An 18,498-nucleotide genomic window follows, 5' to 3' on the forward strand; every position below is an offset into this window, starting at 1 on the left:
TGAGATTGGCTGCTTGGGATCAGAGCACTATCCATCTTACAGTGTAGGGGATGATGGTGAAGCTGCCTATAAGAGCCTGGAGAGAGGGGGCCCAGACATTCTTAAACAGGTGAGGAGGCAACTGTAAAGCCTTCACTCCATCCAGGGCTGTGAGTGAAAGATGTGTCATTTTTCACATTTCCCAGACACTTGATATGCACATGGTGTCTGCCAGCTCCTACTTTATGAAAGAGGCGATTTTTCAAGCTTAGGCAAATGTGGCAAAGCTCAGGGTCTGCTGGTGTCTCATTTTTTCTCATCATGTCACTTGTTTTAACCGATTTGAGAAAATGAGATTATGTTTTTCCTTTTTGCTCATTTATCCAGCTATTTATTTATTTATTTGCTCATTGAAGGAGGGAATTGTCACAGATAACTGGCCCTGATTTCTCTCTTGTTTTCATACACATTTCATTAGTGTCCCTGAAGATTTAAGACCCATGAAGGGAAACATCACAACTCTCATCACAGGAAGCATACATTTTCCCTTAAAATCAAGACCGAAGATTGCATTAAAGGAGATTGTATTTCTCACTGAAATAATGTATAATATTGCTGTGTCCAAGATCTATGACTTTAATCTTTGCAGCTATTGTTGAAAACCCAAGAAAGTTGAATAAACCTAATACATAGAAACATTGGACTTTAGTTTAATATTATTTTCATCTTTCTGCATCTAGAAGAGAGTATTTATAGTTTCTTCATTTCATCAATGAATCTGAAATAGGTCTCAAATGTATAAGTACTTGGGATTGAAATTGGCTTCAGTGCTGCAGTTTCTTGGAGTATTCGAGGTACAGATGAACCATGAACTGATGATAATAAGCAATTACTAAGAGTAAACAATGAAAAAAAAATACTGAGTTTAATTGCAGAGAGAACCTATGATGTGTTTCCAGGTTTAAAATTATTGTATTTTGATAACAAGCTCCACAAAGACATAACATTACTTGTTACATAGCCACAACCCTTCACTCCCAAAAAATCTAATATATTAATCAATTAATTGAGAGACAGTCTATGTGAAAACTCATTGCAAACTGTGCCATATTTCTTGACTGTATGCATAGGGCACAAAATAAGACAGGTGGAATTTGGAAGTATATTCTAGCCAGGTATCACATAGTTAAAACTAACAGCAAGAGTAAAAGCAATATTGTTACCAGTAAGGATAATGAGCTGTGTGAACAGCAAGATGTCACTAATTCAACATCTATGACATGCACATTTGTAGTGTATGAAGTGGTGAAAATGTGTTAGTTGCTCAGTCTTGTCTGACTCTTTGTGACCTCACTGACCGCAGCCCGCCAGGCCCTCTGCCCATGAAATTCTCCAGGCGAGAATACTGGAATGGGTACCCATTCTCTTCTCCAGGGTATCTTCCCCACTCATGAGTCCAACCCTGGTCTCCTACATTGCAGGTGGATTCTTTACCATCTGAGCCACCAGGGAAACCCCAGGATGTCAGTAATCCCTGATATTTCTGAAGAGTTTTACAGTTTATAAACTACTTTTCTGAAGATTAGTTTATTTACACTCCCCACAATACCCCTAAATGAGAAATTGGGCCCAGAGAAGAAAAGTGACTTGCCCAGGGTCATATCACTAATGTTCAGTGACAGATGCAAAGACTCAGACATGACTGAGAGCACTGTGAGCACTTACACACACGCGTGCACACACACGCACATGCACGCGTACTGATGGTCTGGCCTGAGTTCTGTCATCCCCACAAGCCACCCGTCACCAGTTCTGCCATAGACACCTTTCAGAATGCACTTCAAATGAGTCCGTTTATTGACATAACTGGAAAGTTTTCTTGAATTATATGAAGGTTCTCATAAAGCTTCAAAAAGGCTACATGGCAAGATTGTTCTCTGCACTTTGAGGCATTATTTCCTCTTTGGGAAACAGGCTCTGGAGATGAAATCAGACTGAAGTCTCCAATGACAGATATTAGCTGTATGAACTTAAGTCACCCAGACCCTCAGAACTTCAGTCGCCTGAGCAACACGGTGGGGAATCACACCTACCTGAATAAGAATTAAGCCAAGCAACGTGAATTAACCTTCAGATCCTGTCTAAAACACTCACATTAACTGTTTCTGTTATGCATGCTTATCGTTAAGTATTATCATGACTAGAAATTTCTCACGTTATTTGTATGACTATGTAACAACTCAAAGACGTTTTTTTGCCAGAACAGATTGGCCATCTACTGATTGGAGGTAAACTGGGGATTCCAAGACCCACGTTTGTTTTTGCTCCAACTCCGCACTGATGCCTCGGACTCTGGCAGTGATAGATCCAGTCTCAGAATACACGCGGAGCAGAAATACCAGCGCGCAGCATCCGCAAAGCCGTTTCCATACCCACCTGCAGGGGCACCAACGCCCCCTCGCCATTCCTCCCAGACCCAGGGAGTGGAGAAAGGGCAACTGGAGCCCAGAGGCAACCCTGGGCCTCTGCCCCAAGCTAAGGCCCCGCCAAACCCCTGCTCTCGGGGCGGCCCAAGTTGCAGCATTCAGCTGGCTGGTGCGCTCGCCCGCAGCCGGCACGGGAGAACCTGGGCGGCAGCAGCGCTCTTTCGATCCCGCCCCCAGCCAGGAAGCAGAGCCCAGGAAAGCAGCAAGCAGCGCCCTGGGAGGCGTTGCTGGAAGAGAGTGTCGAAGAGCCCAGGATGGGTGCCCAGGCCGGCTGCGAGGCAGGGAAAGGCAAAGGCATAGACGCTGGACCACGCAGCTGCAGGAAGCCGGGCGGATGGGAGAAAGCCAGAGAGGGGATTTGGAAGGAAAGGAGTGTGTGTGGAAAGCTGGCAGCGCTAGAGAACTAAGGATCCGGAGCTTGAGCGCGCAACTGGTCCCCAGAGCCCGGACCTGGCTATCGGATGGGGGGTGGGGGAGGGGAAGGGGTGCGCTGAAGGTGGAGGAATAAGTGCAAGGGCTGAAGCTAAGCAGAAAATGGAAGGCAACCTTTCCGAGAACCAGGATGGGTGAGGACAGTCGAGCTGAGGGAATAGTAATGAGAAAGCTGGAGCGGCAAAGGAGAGAAAAATACAGATTGAAGAGTGAGACCATGGAAGGGTGAGAAATATACTCTGCAAAGAAAAACGAAGAAAGTAAAATGCATCTGCAACTTAAAATTCGATGGGGCGGGGCAGTGGGGGGGGGTGGGGAGTCACGCTAGAGAGAACTTGTCCCCGATACTGCCAAAAGAGATAGGAAAAAAAAAAAAAAGGCACCAAGCATACCGGAAGAACAGAAAGTGAAGGAGGGGAGAAAAGAGAGGAGACAAACCAGACAAGAAATAGTAAGTTGCTGTTTAATTTCTTTTTCGTTGACAAACTACTTCCAAAGTTAATTTTGGCACTAACATGCGCACAAAATCCTTAGCCACATACACACCAAAATTATGGTATCTATGCTTCAGACAAATGCAGCCCAGGACCATGGACACATTTCTCGATTGCAAATATTGTATTTTGGCTCTTTAAAAATTTTTCAAGTCTTGAAAGTTATCCCACTTTTTGCAGAATATTTCACTATTGGCCAAGGTATCCACAAACAAAAGACTTCTACTTTATGCACCAAGGGATGGTGGGACTCCTAGACAGAATCACATTTTCTAAACATTTATTGGAAATACATCCATGGCATTTTAGTATCCCCCACACTCCCCGTAGCATCCAGCCAACAGTAAGTCTTGGAATTCCGAGGCAAGCTGCCCACACTGTAGCACTTTCTGTCACTTGCCTTCAACCATCTGTTAGAAGACCACAGTGAGGCTGGAGACTGGAGGCTACTGTGGAGCCAGCCTCCGACTTACCTGGTCGGTGCAGGTGATGCTGCTGGAAAGTGTGCTGAAGGGATCCATGGCAGAGCAGCACCGCGCAAGCACTTATCCACAAATACAGGACCCAGGACATCGCAGAGACCATTGCCATTCTCTAAAGAGAACATTAGAAAGGAAGAATTACCCCCGGCTTTGAGCCCCCAGCTCTGTCAGTCCCACTGATGAAAGAAGGGGGGTCTCAGACGTCATGTCCCTTTGCTACTTTGCTGGCTATAATTAATGACCTGGCAGAGGTCATGGCATGAAGTGGGATTGAGAGAAATCACTCTCCACGAGATCATGAATCCATTTTTGAAATTCTGCAAAACCAAACTCTTAGGATAGCTGAAATACAGAAATAAAGTTTTTGACTGTTAGGCAGTTTGAAACACTATACCCTGACTAAATATCCTGTTTTACACAATTATCTTTAAGCTATAGTTATTCCAGGCATTGAAAGGCTGCATGCTCCTGTTCATTCTAACTTCATTGCAAGTCTGACATAAGCCTGGAAGGAAAGAGTGGATTCTTTTTTTTTTTTTAATTCTACAGTCATGAATTTTTAATTCCAGTGCTGTCTTCTAAACTAAGAAATCATTTCTCAGAGGCATGTTGTAATCTCCTGAAAGAACTGGTGTTTGGGGCTGGACTTAAAATCAGAAGGATTTGTCTTCAGCCAAATGAGTTTCAGATACAAGATCTAAGATCTATGCATCTCTCCTAAAGCAAACCATAATTTACAATATTGCTTTGCCTCCTAAGATCTTATTGTGGCATTTGTTGAGTGTTGATGAATATGCATATACAGGTGGTGTATGTATTTATGGACGAACATCCACCTTTTCTCAGGCGCTGAAACTTTGACAGTCTTCTCAGCACCTATGAGAATCTTAGGAGGTACAAAAGCTCAACCGCGCTACATATTGTCCAATTTCTCAAACAACACCTTATGCTGCGTTTCATATTTGCCAAATTAATCAAACTTGAAGCATCGTCCTTATTCAGCCAGTGATACGGAAGCATTTTCTATATAAGAATCCAGTTAAGTGTATGCTTTTCTCTTAGAGCTTTGGACCCAAGATTGTTTCTTTCTGTTTTTCATCTTTCCATTGTCAAATCATATACTTCAAGTATTTAAACTCTACATTTAAAACCTCCTAGTGACCTCCCAGTGTGGCTTCTTTATTCATGAAAATTGGCCCTCTTTCAAAAGCTGTGATGTTCAGCAAGCAAACTATATACATTATACCTGTGTGTGTGTGTGTGTGTGTGTGTGTGTGTATACAGACATAATACAAGATAATTTGTGGGTTTTAGGAGAGAGAGACTTAGCCTTTAAGAAGGGTTTTTAAATTATAATAGACAAATGGTGACAACCATAATTAAGTGCAAAGTAGGAAAACATTAGGTTCAACAGCGTGATGCCTTTCATGCCCTGGTCTGTGATTCACATGGACCATTCACTTTATAATTAGTTTCACAGCCCACTGTTTACTTTTGTGTACAACAGATTTAGCCTCATTGTCTTCAGAACTATCAGTGTACCATAGATGCATTCTCTTCAGATAAGAGCAACACCCCTCCTATGAATTCTGAAATGAATGCATCTGGGTGCCTGCAAATTATAGAAAGACAAAATAGAGCGGATGGTGGCATGCAATGACTGTGAATTTCAGTTAAAATGTACTAGGAATTCATCTAAACTTGAAAAAAACCCTACCAGGATAAAAACTTAACAGTTTTTCAATGACTGCTTTCTCTTCTTCACCCATATAAATCTTAGTACTCAAAATTGCTGTGGTTTGACGTTTGCAATATTTTCCTTCTTTTTATTTTATTTTTTTCATTTAACTTTCTTTAATTCTTAACATTACTTCCAAGGCTCCTGCAAATAGCTCTCTTTGCTAACTCTCTTAGCAAGAGGTGATCTCTATGTTAATAAGTGTTTCCCCCAAAAATAATGCATTCAGCTTTACATAGGTCTCTAGACCTGACTAAATAGATTTCAAATCTGCTTTCTGAATCTTAAATCCTTAAAGAGGCTTCTTACCTGAAAAATCCAGCCAAGAGCAGAGTACTCTATTAGTGTTCATTGGAAAGCTCTAACACTTTCTAAAATCCATCTGTGCCACAATTGAAGATTTTTTTAAAAAGAGCTTCCCAATAATCTTCTTTATCAGGATTAAAAATGTATATATGTTTTTCTCTTCCGATGCTACTTCCACAGTAAAGAAGACATTGGGTTCATTCAGACTGTATTGTCAGAAAAGGAACCAAGGTTTGAGGGCTGGAAACCTTGTCATTTTCACCTTTAAATCATCTCCTGGCGTCACCTCTGCCAGACGAGACCTTTGAAATGATGGTGAGATAATGTGCAGTTTCCTGATGAGAATCAGTTTAAGTTAATGACGGACCATCCCCACTCCAGAGCATTCAGGGCAGAGTAAGGCAGCAAAATGTAGGAGCAGGGCTGCTATACGGCGCTGTAAGTAGCAAGTCTCTTTCAATACATCCCTCCTCTGTAAAGTATCACATGTCTTAAAGTGACATTACCCTCTATTACAGCTACAGTGAATTGTAATACCTGCCCACTAACTATTGAACAACTCAAGCAGCACTTTAACACTGTATTGCCCAGTACTTTCTCTTAGAGATTTTACTGATACTGTTCATTTACCAAAAGAAGAAAGAGGGAAGGATAAACAAAAGAAAAAAGCATTCTGCAAAATACTGATAGTGTTAATGGGTGTTAGATTTCTAACGGCAAATGGGAAAGTGAAAAATGTAAGCCATTTCTTACCTCTTAAGGTTCTTTTAACCAGTAAGTTAACCTGAAATATTGTTGAGTTTATACAAATTTAAGTCTGTCAATTATTTCAGCAGCTAAATGTGGGAACGTGATCTAGCTAGACTACAGTATAGATGTTTATAGGAGTAAGCCTAAAACAAACCTTCTGAGTTTTTTTTTTTTAACATGTTGAATACATAGAAATATATCATTTTCAGCATCGAAGAGTGGGTTTTGACAAAGAAATATGCTCAGGACATTTTATAAAAATTTCCTTCAAATAATATGCTGGGGTGGGAAGAGGAAACACTCAGAAGTTCAGCATTTTGTTTCCAGTGCTAGGGTTTAGACACTTTCTTCTTTGGAAATATAAATATGATGGTACCTATGAAGTGACCTAGTTTTCACTTAAAGATTACATTGACAATGATTCACTCAAATAAGTCAATCAGTTATCCACTTATAAAGCACCTACTATGTGTTAGGTGCTTGGGGACAAGTGGGAAAGTAACACTGATGTGACTGCCACTGTCATACATCATACTGTCTAGTCTTTCTTGCTTTCTTTTTTATTTTCAAAATTAAGGTAGTTCTTATAATATTCTGGCTTCAACAACCTCTTCAAGTGCCTCCTAGTACTCTCTGGGCTTTCACAGTCATTATAAAGAAAGTTTGATGTTGCAGTGCATCTTCAGAAGCTATCCCTCTCTCTCTCCGTTTACACAGAGTGAGACACTGAGACACCCTTCAAACACATCAATCCTCATCCCTGGTCCTGCACAGAATAGCTCTTTGGACCCTAACAACTGTTTATTAAAGCTCATCATTAAACAAATTTCAAGATAACAGTAAATACAAACCTTAGAGTGAAAATAAGTTGAGTGCCAAAGTTCTAGGTGCGATTGTGTATTTCATTTCTATGCTTCATTATTGTTGAGTTGGTGAATATATATAGTAAGCTCACACCATTCAATCTCAAGACAAAAGTGATTAAAACTACAGTAGCAGTTGTTGTTTGGTCTCTAAATCATGTCTGACTCTTCTGCGACTCCTTGGATTGCAGCTCACCAAGTTCCTCTGTTCATGAAGTTTTCCAGGTAAGAATATAAGAATGGGTTGACATTTTCTTCTCTGGAGGATCTTCCTGACTCAGGGATCAGACCTGCATCTCCTGCCTTGGCAGGCAGATTCTTTATTGCTGAATCACCAGGGAAGCCCACAGTAGCAGTAGGTAAGGTGTATTTAAACTCTCACCATGTGCTGATGCTACTCCAAAGTATGTTGCTTATAAGGTGTAATTTAATCCTTTTTACCAACCCCATAAGATAAGTATCATTACTATTGTCTCATTTCATGAATGGGGACCCAGAGGGTGAATAGGGAGATTAAGAAACTTACTCAAGGTATTATAGCTGCTAAGTGATAGAGCAGACCCCAATGATCTGGGTCAAGAGCCCATCTTCTAAACACTAGGATTAAATATTTCATAGAAAAAAAAAACAAAAAACCTACCCTCCAAAATTAGCCATTATATTTTCTTATTTCTTTACAATTAATACAGTCTTTAAAAATTATTATATATTCCAGGCATTTGAAGTATAGACATATGAAAGACAGTCTTTACCTCATGGTTTTTTATTTTGTTTTTGCTATGCTAGTGTATGCCTGTCTGACTCTTTGCAGCCTTATGGACTGTGGCCCATGAGGCTCCTCTGTTCTTGGGATTCTCTAGGCAAGAATGCTAGAATGGGTTCCCATACCCTCCTCCATGGACTCTTCTCAACCCAGGGATCAAACCCACATCTCTTATGTCTCCTCCCTTGGCAGGCATGTTCTTCACCACTGGCGCCACCTGGGAAGCCCTTGCTATGATAATGCATTAAAAATTAGAAGGAAAGGGCTTCCCTTGTGGCTCAGCTGGTAAAGAATCTGCCTGCAATGCCAGAGACCTGGGTTCAATTCCTAGGTTGGGACGATCCCCTGGAGAAGGGAAAGACTACCCACTCCAGTATTCTGGCCTGGAGAAGTCCAAGGGAGTCACAAAGAGTTGGACATGACTCAGCAACTTTTACTTTTCACATTTGCTAATAAAGGCTACCATTTTGAAGGCTGCACATTATATTTTTCATTTCTAGGGATTAAACTAAGGTTCAACATCATTTCTTTTCTATGATTTAGTTTAATAAACTTACATACTAATGGATTATGTTCAAGGCACTCAGATAGGCATTGTTAGAATTTTTTAAAAAGACTGGAATAATGACTTTCTCTTTCAGTCTTAAGTGGCTTCTATATTTGCATATGATGGAACAAGAATGTCAGACTAGCTCCATTTTCTTTTCTAAATACCCTGTCCATTGTATTGCTGCCAATGATCATTTTCCCTAATAATATAAGCATCAACAGATATTGACACTTAAGGCAATTTAGTCCATTCTCCCAACACAAAGCAAAGTTATTCTCATGCCTTTCAAAGAAGTTGAGCCTTTCCACCTTTGGCCATCACAGGACTTCATCACCTGATCACTTTCTTGTTGGATGGGCCATAATGTTTTGGCCAATGAGGTGTCAACCAGACTAATGGTATCTCTTTGAGGCTGAAGGACTGTTGAAGCAACACTTTTCAGATCACTCTTTGCCTCTGGAACAGAGACTATCTTCCTGGATCCTTGAGAGACTGAAAAGAGCAGAGGTCCTCATCTTCACCTTGCCACTCACAACAGATGTAGATAGTAAATAAGAAATATTCTGTTCTTTAAGCAATTGAGATTTGGGGGCTATTTGTTACTGCAATATAACCTAGTCTGTCCTGACTGATATTTAACCTATATCAATCATGTATTACTTGAATTATGTTCCATTTACTTCCCTAAGCTATAGCAGAATTATATATCAGGCCCAGTTCATGTCTTCACAGAGCTCCATGGTATAGACACCCACTGGAGATTTTTGATCAGAGCAGTGTAAATCCAAAGCATTGATTATTGCAGCCAGTATCCCTTCAGATTCTCATAAGCCAGGAGTTATAAACTGAACATTCACATGCCCATGGCGAGGCTGGTTCAGTTATACAAGTATGATATTGCAAAAAGCAAAGGTCTACTGCACCACTGTTACAGCCCTTCCAGTTACAGGACTTTAAGATACTTACTCAGTGGGGCCAAACTCCTAAAAATATAATTTCAAATATAGTATCTATGTGTATGTACATCTGTTTATGTAAAAAAGAGAGAAAATCATATTCACTAGAACATGTCCCCATGGAAAAAGCCACATTTACTCAGAAGACTCAATGAAAATAATTGAGGGTAAAAGATAAAACTCAAAATGTTTACATAGCCAAGAATGTTTAGCATATTGCCCTGCATAATGAAAGGCATGGGGATAGAGGAATGGAGGATAGAGGAACCAGTAGGGCAGAAACCTGGAAAGGGGAAAAATGGTGGGGGTGGGCAGAAAAAGAGAGAGAGAGAAAGAGATGCAGAGGTTCTCTAGAAGCTCAGGAAGAGAAGAACTGGGGGCAACAGAAATGTCCAAAGGGAATTTCCTGGTGGAAAACTGCATCCTGTGGAGTGTGACTTCACCTTTTGTCTCTTCAAATGATTAAAAACAGTTTTAAAATACAAAAAATTCATATATACTTTGTGTTAGTAAGTTAATTGGGAAACGCATTGAAGGGGTAAAATCCTGGATCCAGGCCCGAAGTACCACCAGAAAATCCCTCAGTTCCCTGATTACCACACTTTTCATTTCTTGGCATTAGAAATAAAATCCATCTTCACTTTAGTTTAGGAACAATCCACTTAATAATTTGGCTAATTTGAATTCACAAATGTGCAGGAAAAACACATTTGAGACATGCAAAATTTTATGTCTATGCATATTTCTAAATTAAAAAACAACTAAAGGAATTTAAATAAATTACATCTGGACTGAGAAAGATGCCAAGTTTCAGTCCAATGCAAATGAAAGTGGTTTAGATGTATGCCATTTAAAGGAGTTCTAAGCATTTCCTGAAATAAAACAATTTTGGTTGTGATTTCACAACTCTATTGTTTTTTTCTTGTTCCATTTCAATTGGCTAATGGAAATGAAGTTATGGATGAGAGGATCATTGTCATTATCTCTAATCTAGATGCTTTCTATACCACTGAAACTCAGTTTCTCTTTTCTGTAGTCACTGGGGCTATCCATCAATTGGCTGACAATGTCTGTTTTCAGTCCCTGATTATGAGAAGACAATATACCTCTTCCCTTGGCTAAGTAATAATGCTACCCTATCTTTCTCCTGTAACACAACTGCATAAATTATTTGTGTTACATCATGTTTTGTCTGGAACTCACTTAAAATTTTTCTGTCTACCCTGGTGTCCTAATATGTGCCCCATATCAGATACATGGAGAAGGCAATGGCACCCCACTCCAGTACTCCTGCCTAGAAAATCCCATGGACAGAGGAGCCTGGTGGGCTGCAGTCCATGGGGTCGGAAAGAGTCGGACATGACTGAGAGACTTCACTTTCACTTTTCACTTTCATGCATTGGAGAAGGAAATGACAACCCACTCCAGTGTTCTTGCCTGGAGAATCCCAGGGACAGGGAAGCCTGGTGGGCTGCCGTCTATGGGGTCGCACAGAGTCGGACACGACTGAAGCGACTTAGCAGCAGCAGCAGCAGCAGATACACAACAACATTCCTAGCTTGTAAGTCTTACTTTGGGACCTAAATAAAATGTATATACTTGTCTTATTTCTTTATTCTGTACCTTGTATTGTTTTAAAATACATTTAAGCTAAGATGAGGAAAAAATGAAGAGAAAGCAAATGAAATACAAGAGAATATGAGTTATATAATATATAATATCTATGATGATTGATGAACATGTATTAGTAATGATGATGATGCTATTGTATTAATACCCTTTATCTAGAGAGAGGAATCTTTTTATGTGCCAAGCCACTGGCTTAGCGTTCACATGCAGTGTCTCATTTAATACTCACAAATATGCTAATAGGTCTGTATTATAGTCATCTCTATTTTATCAGTGAAAACACAAATTTCAGAGAAGTGATTGAACTAATGTCACACCTCTCATAAGGTTGAACAACTTTGATGCAAACTCATATTTGATTTTCAGAACCAAAGCTCTAAGCAACCAAATTCTAGGCAAGTGATATTGCCAAGAAATGAAAAAAAAAATTACAAAATAAAGATAAAAGCCATGTAGGCTAAGTAAGATAAGCCTAATGAGAACTTTGAAAGTGAACTCCAAACCATCAAGTGACAGAGGAAGTCACTCAAAGCTTCCTAACAGTAGAAGTGAAGAAGAGACAACTTATTTCATAAAAATGTACAGCGTCCATAAGGTAAAAAACCAAGCAAAAGCACACCCACCAAAAAAGCCAAAAAACTGCTCCAGAAATAAGACTTAATGAGCAGAGGCTGAATCATTTGCTGTAAAACTGGTGACTCTCAGTTTGGTAATTTGGATGTGGATACACAAGCCAGAATTTTCAGTAACTGTAAGAAAAGGGAAATGGAAGGCAAGATTTCTCTTAGGCTAGAAGAAAAGATAACCTTCATGTAGGAGTCTCATTTTTCACCTCCAGCAGCCTATCTCTTCAATTACTTTATCAATTATAATTCCTCACTGCTTATCTTGTCTGTCTTCCAGGCAGCAGGAAAAGAAAGAATAAGGTCATTTCTTTTGTTCTTCCACATCTCATCTCCTTATTCTCTTTTTAGAACAGAAAGAAAGTTGAAACCACAAACAGCTTCACTTCCATTGCACTAATGAAAGTGATAAATAAACTGAACTTTTAAAGAACAAGTGGTCTCTTTATTATGAGAATATGAATATATATTATGAGCACATAAAGGCTGTGAAAATGACTGCTTTGATGATAATAATAAAAACAATAACATGATTTCTTTGGTTTATAAAATGCTCAGATCCATAGCCAGATTCATAGTCACTATCTCCCATACCCACTCTGACCTAAGAAATGGCCCTTCACAGACTCTGTGTCTTAAATCCCTCCACTCTCTCCCTGTCCATTCAAACATATACACCCCAAATACCACCATCTTTCATTTGAATTATAACAATACTTCCTTAACTAGTCCACTTGCCTTCAAATGTGAACCTTCCATGCATCTCTTTCCCACTCTGCCACCAGAGGGAATGGATTTGAGATTCATGTTGATCATGCCACTCAAGTAAACCTTGAAAACCTTTCAATTATTTTCCCATTGTGCTTAAAATAAAGCCCAAATTCTTGGCCATGGTTGACAGGGCTCTGCATGAGTCGGCCCCTGTCTACTTCTCTAGGCTCATCTTTACATTCTCACTCAGCTCTTACTAGACTGTTGGGTCCTTGAGTGGGATACAGTTTCTCTCAGTTGTCTTCTGGAATGCTCCAAACCAAATCGTCACCCTGATATATGCTCTCACAGTGTATCATCTCTATAGCCTTAATTACCATTGTAAATAACTGTTTCTGGAATTATTTATGATATCTGCTTTATCTCTTTACCATAAACACTATAAGAGGAGAACTAGCACCTTGTTTGCTACTCTATTGTCAGAATCGAGTATATATATATATATATATATACACACACTACGTACCATATAGTAGAGACTCAAGTGTTTGTATGTGTAAATAAACAATAATCAATGAATCAGAAATAAAATATGAGGCCACTATCAAGATGGCATATACGATGAACTGGTTTTCAGAAATAAGTATATTTTGTGCCCTCCTCCAAGGCTTTATTTGTTCTTTTTGGTAGTACACATGTATGAAGCAGCAATACATATTAAGGATAACTGCCTTGTTCTGTTTGAGTCTATTGTTTTGACACTAAGTGAAAGAAAGTGCCCATGTATTGTTTAAATACTTACCTACCTGCCACTAAATCTATTTTTGATACGTTATTATTTTTTTTTGCTAGAAGAAAAAAATAAAACTGTCCTGAATTTTCAGCCCTGATACTTAGTGTCTAAATATGATCTGATGGTAGAATTCACAGGTGACCCCTGAAGAATAACAAAAATCTACAAATGTTAAAAATTGAAAAAAAAAAAAACACTTAGAATTTCATTACTCTGAACCTAGAAGAAACCTCCCCCAAACATCCTTGTTCAGCCTCTCTGTTGTACAGGAAATAAAAAGACCTAAGAAAGGGAAGAGGCTTTCCTAAGGGAATACAATGAGTTCACTGGTGTGTGTCATGTTAGAATACAAGTCTCCTCATCTTATATGATCTCTTCTATTCTTTTCTCTTCTTCCTCTCTCTCTCACACTCTCTTTTTCATAGCACTATCCAGTAAAACTTTCTCTGAGACTGGAAATGTTCTGTATCTGTGCTGACTTAGATGGTAGCCACTATCCTCATGTGGCTATCAAGTACTTGAAATGTGGCTAGTGCAACTGAGGAAATGAAATTTTTCATTTTAATTAATTTAAACTTAAATAGCTTCATATGGTTAGTGGAAATTGTACTGAACAGCATAGCTCTAAAATATGTTAGCTAGATTAAGGAAAATATATGCAATGACATCAAATAATTTTTAGTAAGCTAGCAGAAAAATCTGAATTACCTCACAGTAACCTTCCAGAATTTGGATAACATCGAAGAAGGTAAAATGGGCTTGGTTACAAATAATAGGAAAAGAAATCAGAAACAATGCAAACCGGAGTAAATAATACAGAGGATGTAAGTTTTCTTAAAGGTGTATTGTTCACAGGTGGGGCTCACCTCCTGGTGGATTTGACTCAGTAACTCCACTCAGTTATCAAGGATGTAGCTCAGTTTCAACTTTTTCTCTGCTGTGCAAGGTGTCATTCTAAAGTAGGCTTCCCACCATGGATGAAACACAGCTGCCAAAAGCTGTCTGAGATATGATCTTATTCATCCACATATGGGAACAAAAAGGATTGTTTCAAGAAGCTCTCCTCAGATAAGCAAGGAAGAATCTTCATTAGCTTCCCCTAGCAAACCACTTCTCAGAGCTCCTTAGCTTGTCTTGGATCACTTGCCCCTCCCTGAGCCAGCTACCTTGATCAAGGGGGAAAGATCACATGGTTAGACTGAGGGCTAGAGCATTAGTCCCAAACCCAAGTCAGGAGAGAAATTAACTTCCTCCAAAAGAAATGAATGGAATGTGGGAGGTCTGATACTTAAATGAAGTGAAAGTGAAGTCACTCAGTCATGTCTGACTCTTTGCCACCCTGTGGACTGTAGCCTATCAGGCTCCTCCATCCATGGGATTTTCCAGGCAAGTGAGTTGCCATTTCCTTCTCCAGGGGATCTTCCTGACCCTGGTCTCCAGCATTGTGGGCAGACGCTTTACTGTCTGAACCACCAGGGAAGTCACTTAAATGAAAATCAGGACAATAACTTGGAAGAAAGGATGAATATTGAAAACAACCACAGTGTGGACAAAAGCTGGTGGTGTTTTCATATATATTTTAGGACTAAAGTACTTTGTCATTTTTATAATTTTTTTCTACTTAAAAGTAGTATGGTTTTTGAAAGGTAGTAAACTTCCCCTCCCTCTTTGAATCTCTTTCCCTCCTCCACATCTATCAGAGAGTCCTGGTCTGTAAGTAAGAGTGAAGATGGGGTAGGAGTAGTGTATGTCCTCTCCCAGTGAACTTCCACCTCTGGAGTCAGTGAGGAGGCAGTGGTGCTTCTCAAGGAGTCGAGGAGAAAAAGAAGAGGTGACATTGCAGGAGAACTAGGATGCTGAGGCCTTGAACAGAATTATTTCTGGACTTTCATTTGGTAGTTTCTTCCATGAGGAAATTCAAGGATGAGTGATCTGGAGCAACTGAAGCAGGAAGCTGAGAGCTGTGAAATCAGATCCAGAGATCAAGTCCTGAGCCTTTGGAGTGGGAGCACTGACTCCAAGACCCTAGGCTACCAGAGAACTAACCCTAGGGAGTATCAAATAGTGAGAACTCACACAAAGAAAACCACTTGAATACAAGACCCAGCATCACCCCACCAGCACTAGCACCCTGTGCAGGATGCCTCATCTAAACAACCAACAAAATGAAAATATAAACCCAATCATCAGCAGACAGGATTACCATCTCATTCAGCCTAGCCCATTAGAAGAAAAACAAACAAACAAAAACTCAGCACAAATCTCCCTCTATAAGAAGCTCACACAAACTATTGGATCAACCTTAGGAAGGCAGAAACCAAAAGGAAGAAAGAATTCAACCTTGAAGCCTGGGAAAAGGAGACCTCAAGCACAATAAGTTTAAAACAAATAATGAAAAGGCAGAGAAATGCTACACAAGTGAAGGAAATAAACTGGAAACACAGAAGTCCAAATCAATGAAGAGGAAATAGGCAAACTACCTGAAAAATAATTCAGAATAATGATAGTAAAGATGATCAAAAACCTTGAAAACAAAATGGAGAAAATGCAAGAATCAATTAACAAAGACCTAGAAAAATCAGACAGTAAAGCACCTGTCTACAATGCGGGAGACCCAGGTTCGATCCTTGGGTTGGGAAGATCCCCTGGAGAAGGAAATGGCAATCCACTCCAGGACTATTGCCTGGAAAATCCCATGGACAGAGGAGCCTGGTAGGCTACAGTTCATGGGGTTGCAAAGAGTTGGACACGACTGAGCGACTTCACTTCACTTTACTTCATGGGCTTCCCTGGTGGCTAAGAGGGTAAAGCGTCTGCCTGCAATGCAGGAGACCTGGGTTCGATCCCTGGGTTGGGAAGATCCCCTGGAGAAGGAAATTGCAACCCACTCCAGTATTCTTGGACTTCCCTGGTGGCTCAGACGGTAAAGCGTCTGTCTACAATACAGGAGACCCGGGTTCAATCCCTGGGTTGGGAACATCCCCGGGAGAAGGAAATGGCAATCCACTCCAAAACTATTGCCTGGAAAATCCCATGGACAGAGGAGCCTGGTAGGCTACAGTCCATGGGGTTGCAAAGAGTCAGACACGAAGGAGTGACTTCACTTCACTTCAGAAGAATTAAAGAATAAACATGCAGAGACAAATGACACAATTACTGAAATTAAAAACTACTCTAGAAGGAATCAAGAGCAGATTATCTGAAGCAGAAGAACAAATCAGTGAACTGGAAGATAAAATGGTGGAAGTAAATTCTGAAGAGCAGAATAAAGTAAAAAGAGTGAAAAGAACTGAGGATAGTCTCAGAGACCTCTGGGACAATATCAAATGCACCAACATTCGAATTATAGGGATCCCAGAAAAAGAAGAGAAAAAGAAAGGGTATGAGAAAATTTTTGAAGAGATTATAGTTGAAAATTTCCCCAGCATGGGAAAGGAAATAGACAATCAAATCCAAGGGGCACAAAGAATCCCATACAGGATAAACCCAAGGAGAAACATGCCAAGACGCATACTAATGAAACTAACAAAAACTAAACACAAAGAAAGTATATTGAAAGCAGCAAGGGAGAAGCAACAAGTAACATACAAGGGAAACCCCATATGCTTAACAGCTGATCTTTCAGCAGAAACTCTGCAGGCCAGAAGGGACTGGCAGGATATATTTAAAGTACTGAAAGGGAAAAATTACAACCAAGATTACTGTACCTGGCAAGGATCTCGTTCAAAACTGATGGAGAAATAAAGAGCTTTCCAGACAAGCAAAAGTTAAGAGAATTCAATACCACCAAACCAGCTTTACAACAAATGTTAAACAGACTTATATAGTCAAGAAATACAACAGAAGAAAAAAGATCTACAAAATCAACCCCAAACAATTAAGAAAATGGCAGTAAGAACGTATGTATCAGTAATTACTTTAAATGTAAATGGATTAAATGCTCCAACCAAAGACACAGACTGGCTGAATGGATACAAAAACAAGACCTATATATATGCTGTCTACAACAAATGCACTTCAGACCTAAAGACACATACAGACTGAAAGTGAGAGGATGGAAAAATATATTCCATGCAAAAGGGAAGCAAAAGAAAGCTGGAGTAGCAATCTTCATATCAGACAAAATAGACCTTAGAATTAAAGACTATTGCAAGAGATAAGGAAGGACACTACATAATGATAAAGGGATCAATCCAAGAGGAAGACATAACAACTGTAAATATCTATGCACCCAACATAGGAGCACCTCAATGCATAAGACAAACACTAACAGACGTAAAAGGAGAAAATGACAGTAACACAATAATAGTAGGAGACTTTCACACCCCACTCACATCAATGGATAGATCATCAAAACAGAAAATTAATAAGGAAACACAAGTCTTAAATGATACACCAAATAAGATGCATTTCATTGATATCCTCAGGACATTCCATCCAAATGCAGAAGAATACACCTTATTCTCAAGTGCACATGAAACATTCTCCAGGATAAACCACATCTTGGGTCACAAATCAAACCTCAGTAAATTTAAGAAAATTGAAATCATATCAACCATCTACACTGACCACAACGCTATGAGATTAGATATCAATTATAAGAAAAAACTGTAAGAAACACAAATACATGGAAATTAAACAACACATTTCTAAATAACCACCAGATTACTGAAGAAATCAAAAGGGAAATCAAAAAATTTCTAGAAACAAATGACAATGAAAACACAACTCAAAACCTATGAGATGCAGCAAAAGCAGTTCTAAGATGGAAGTTTATAGCAATATAATCCTACCCAAGAAAGAAGAAAAACATTGACTAGACAACCTGACTTTACACCTAAAACAGCTGTAACCAAAAACAACAAATAAAAAAAAATTAGTAGAAGAAAAGAAATCATAAAGATCTGAGCAGAAACAAATGAAAAAGAAATGAAACAATAGTA

The 18,498-nt window shown here is 39.5% G+C and overlaps 1 protein-coding gene and 1 long non-coding RNA gene across 3 annotated transcripts in view; one reads left to right on the forward strand and one right to left on the reverse strand.

Moving 5' to 3' along the window:
* Positions 1–6,392, reverse strand: part of TAFA1 (TAFA chemokine like family member 1) — a 510,409-nt gene extending 504,017 nt beyond the window's left edge. Inside the window, exons 1-2 of one of the 2 annotated variants that reach the window (XM_070776336.1) lie at positions 5,921–6,392; positions 3,865–3,985 (exon numbers count right to left, since the gene is read on the reverse strand). In XM_070776336.1, the coding sequence (XP_070632437.1) occupies positions 3,865–3,982 (118 nt within the window). In that variant the 5' untranslated portion in view covers positions 3,983–3,985; positions 5,921–6,392. The remainder of the gene's footprint in view (positions 1–3,864; positions 3,986–5,920) is intronic. The other variant, XM_019984204.2, reaches the window with a different exon arrangement.
* LOC139178600 (uncharacterized) overlaps positions 3,242–18,498 on the forward strand; it is a 55,640-nt gene continuing 40,383 nt past the window's right edge. The window contains exon 1 of the long non-coding RNA XR_011562984.1: positions 3,242–3,348. This is a non-coding gene — a long non-coding RNA (uncharacterized lncRNA). The remainder of the gene's footprint in view (positions 3,349–18,498) is intronic.

The sequence above is a fragment of the Bos indicus genome, chromosome 22, assembly GCF_029378745.1.
Source record: "Bos indicus isolate NIAB-ARS_2022 breed Sahiwal x Tharparkar chromosome 22, NIAB-ARS_B.indTharparkar_mat_pri_1.0, whole genome shotgun sequence".
Lineage (NCBI taxonomy): Eukaryota > Metazoa > Chordata > Mammalia > Artiodactyla > Bovidae > Bos > Bos indicus.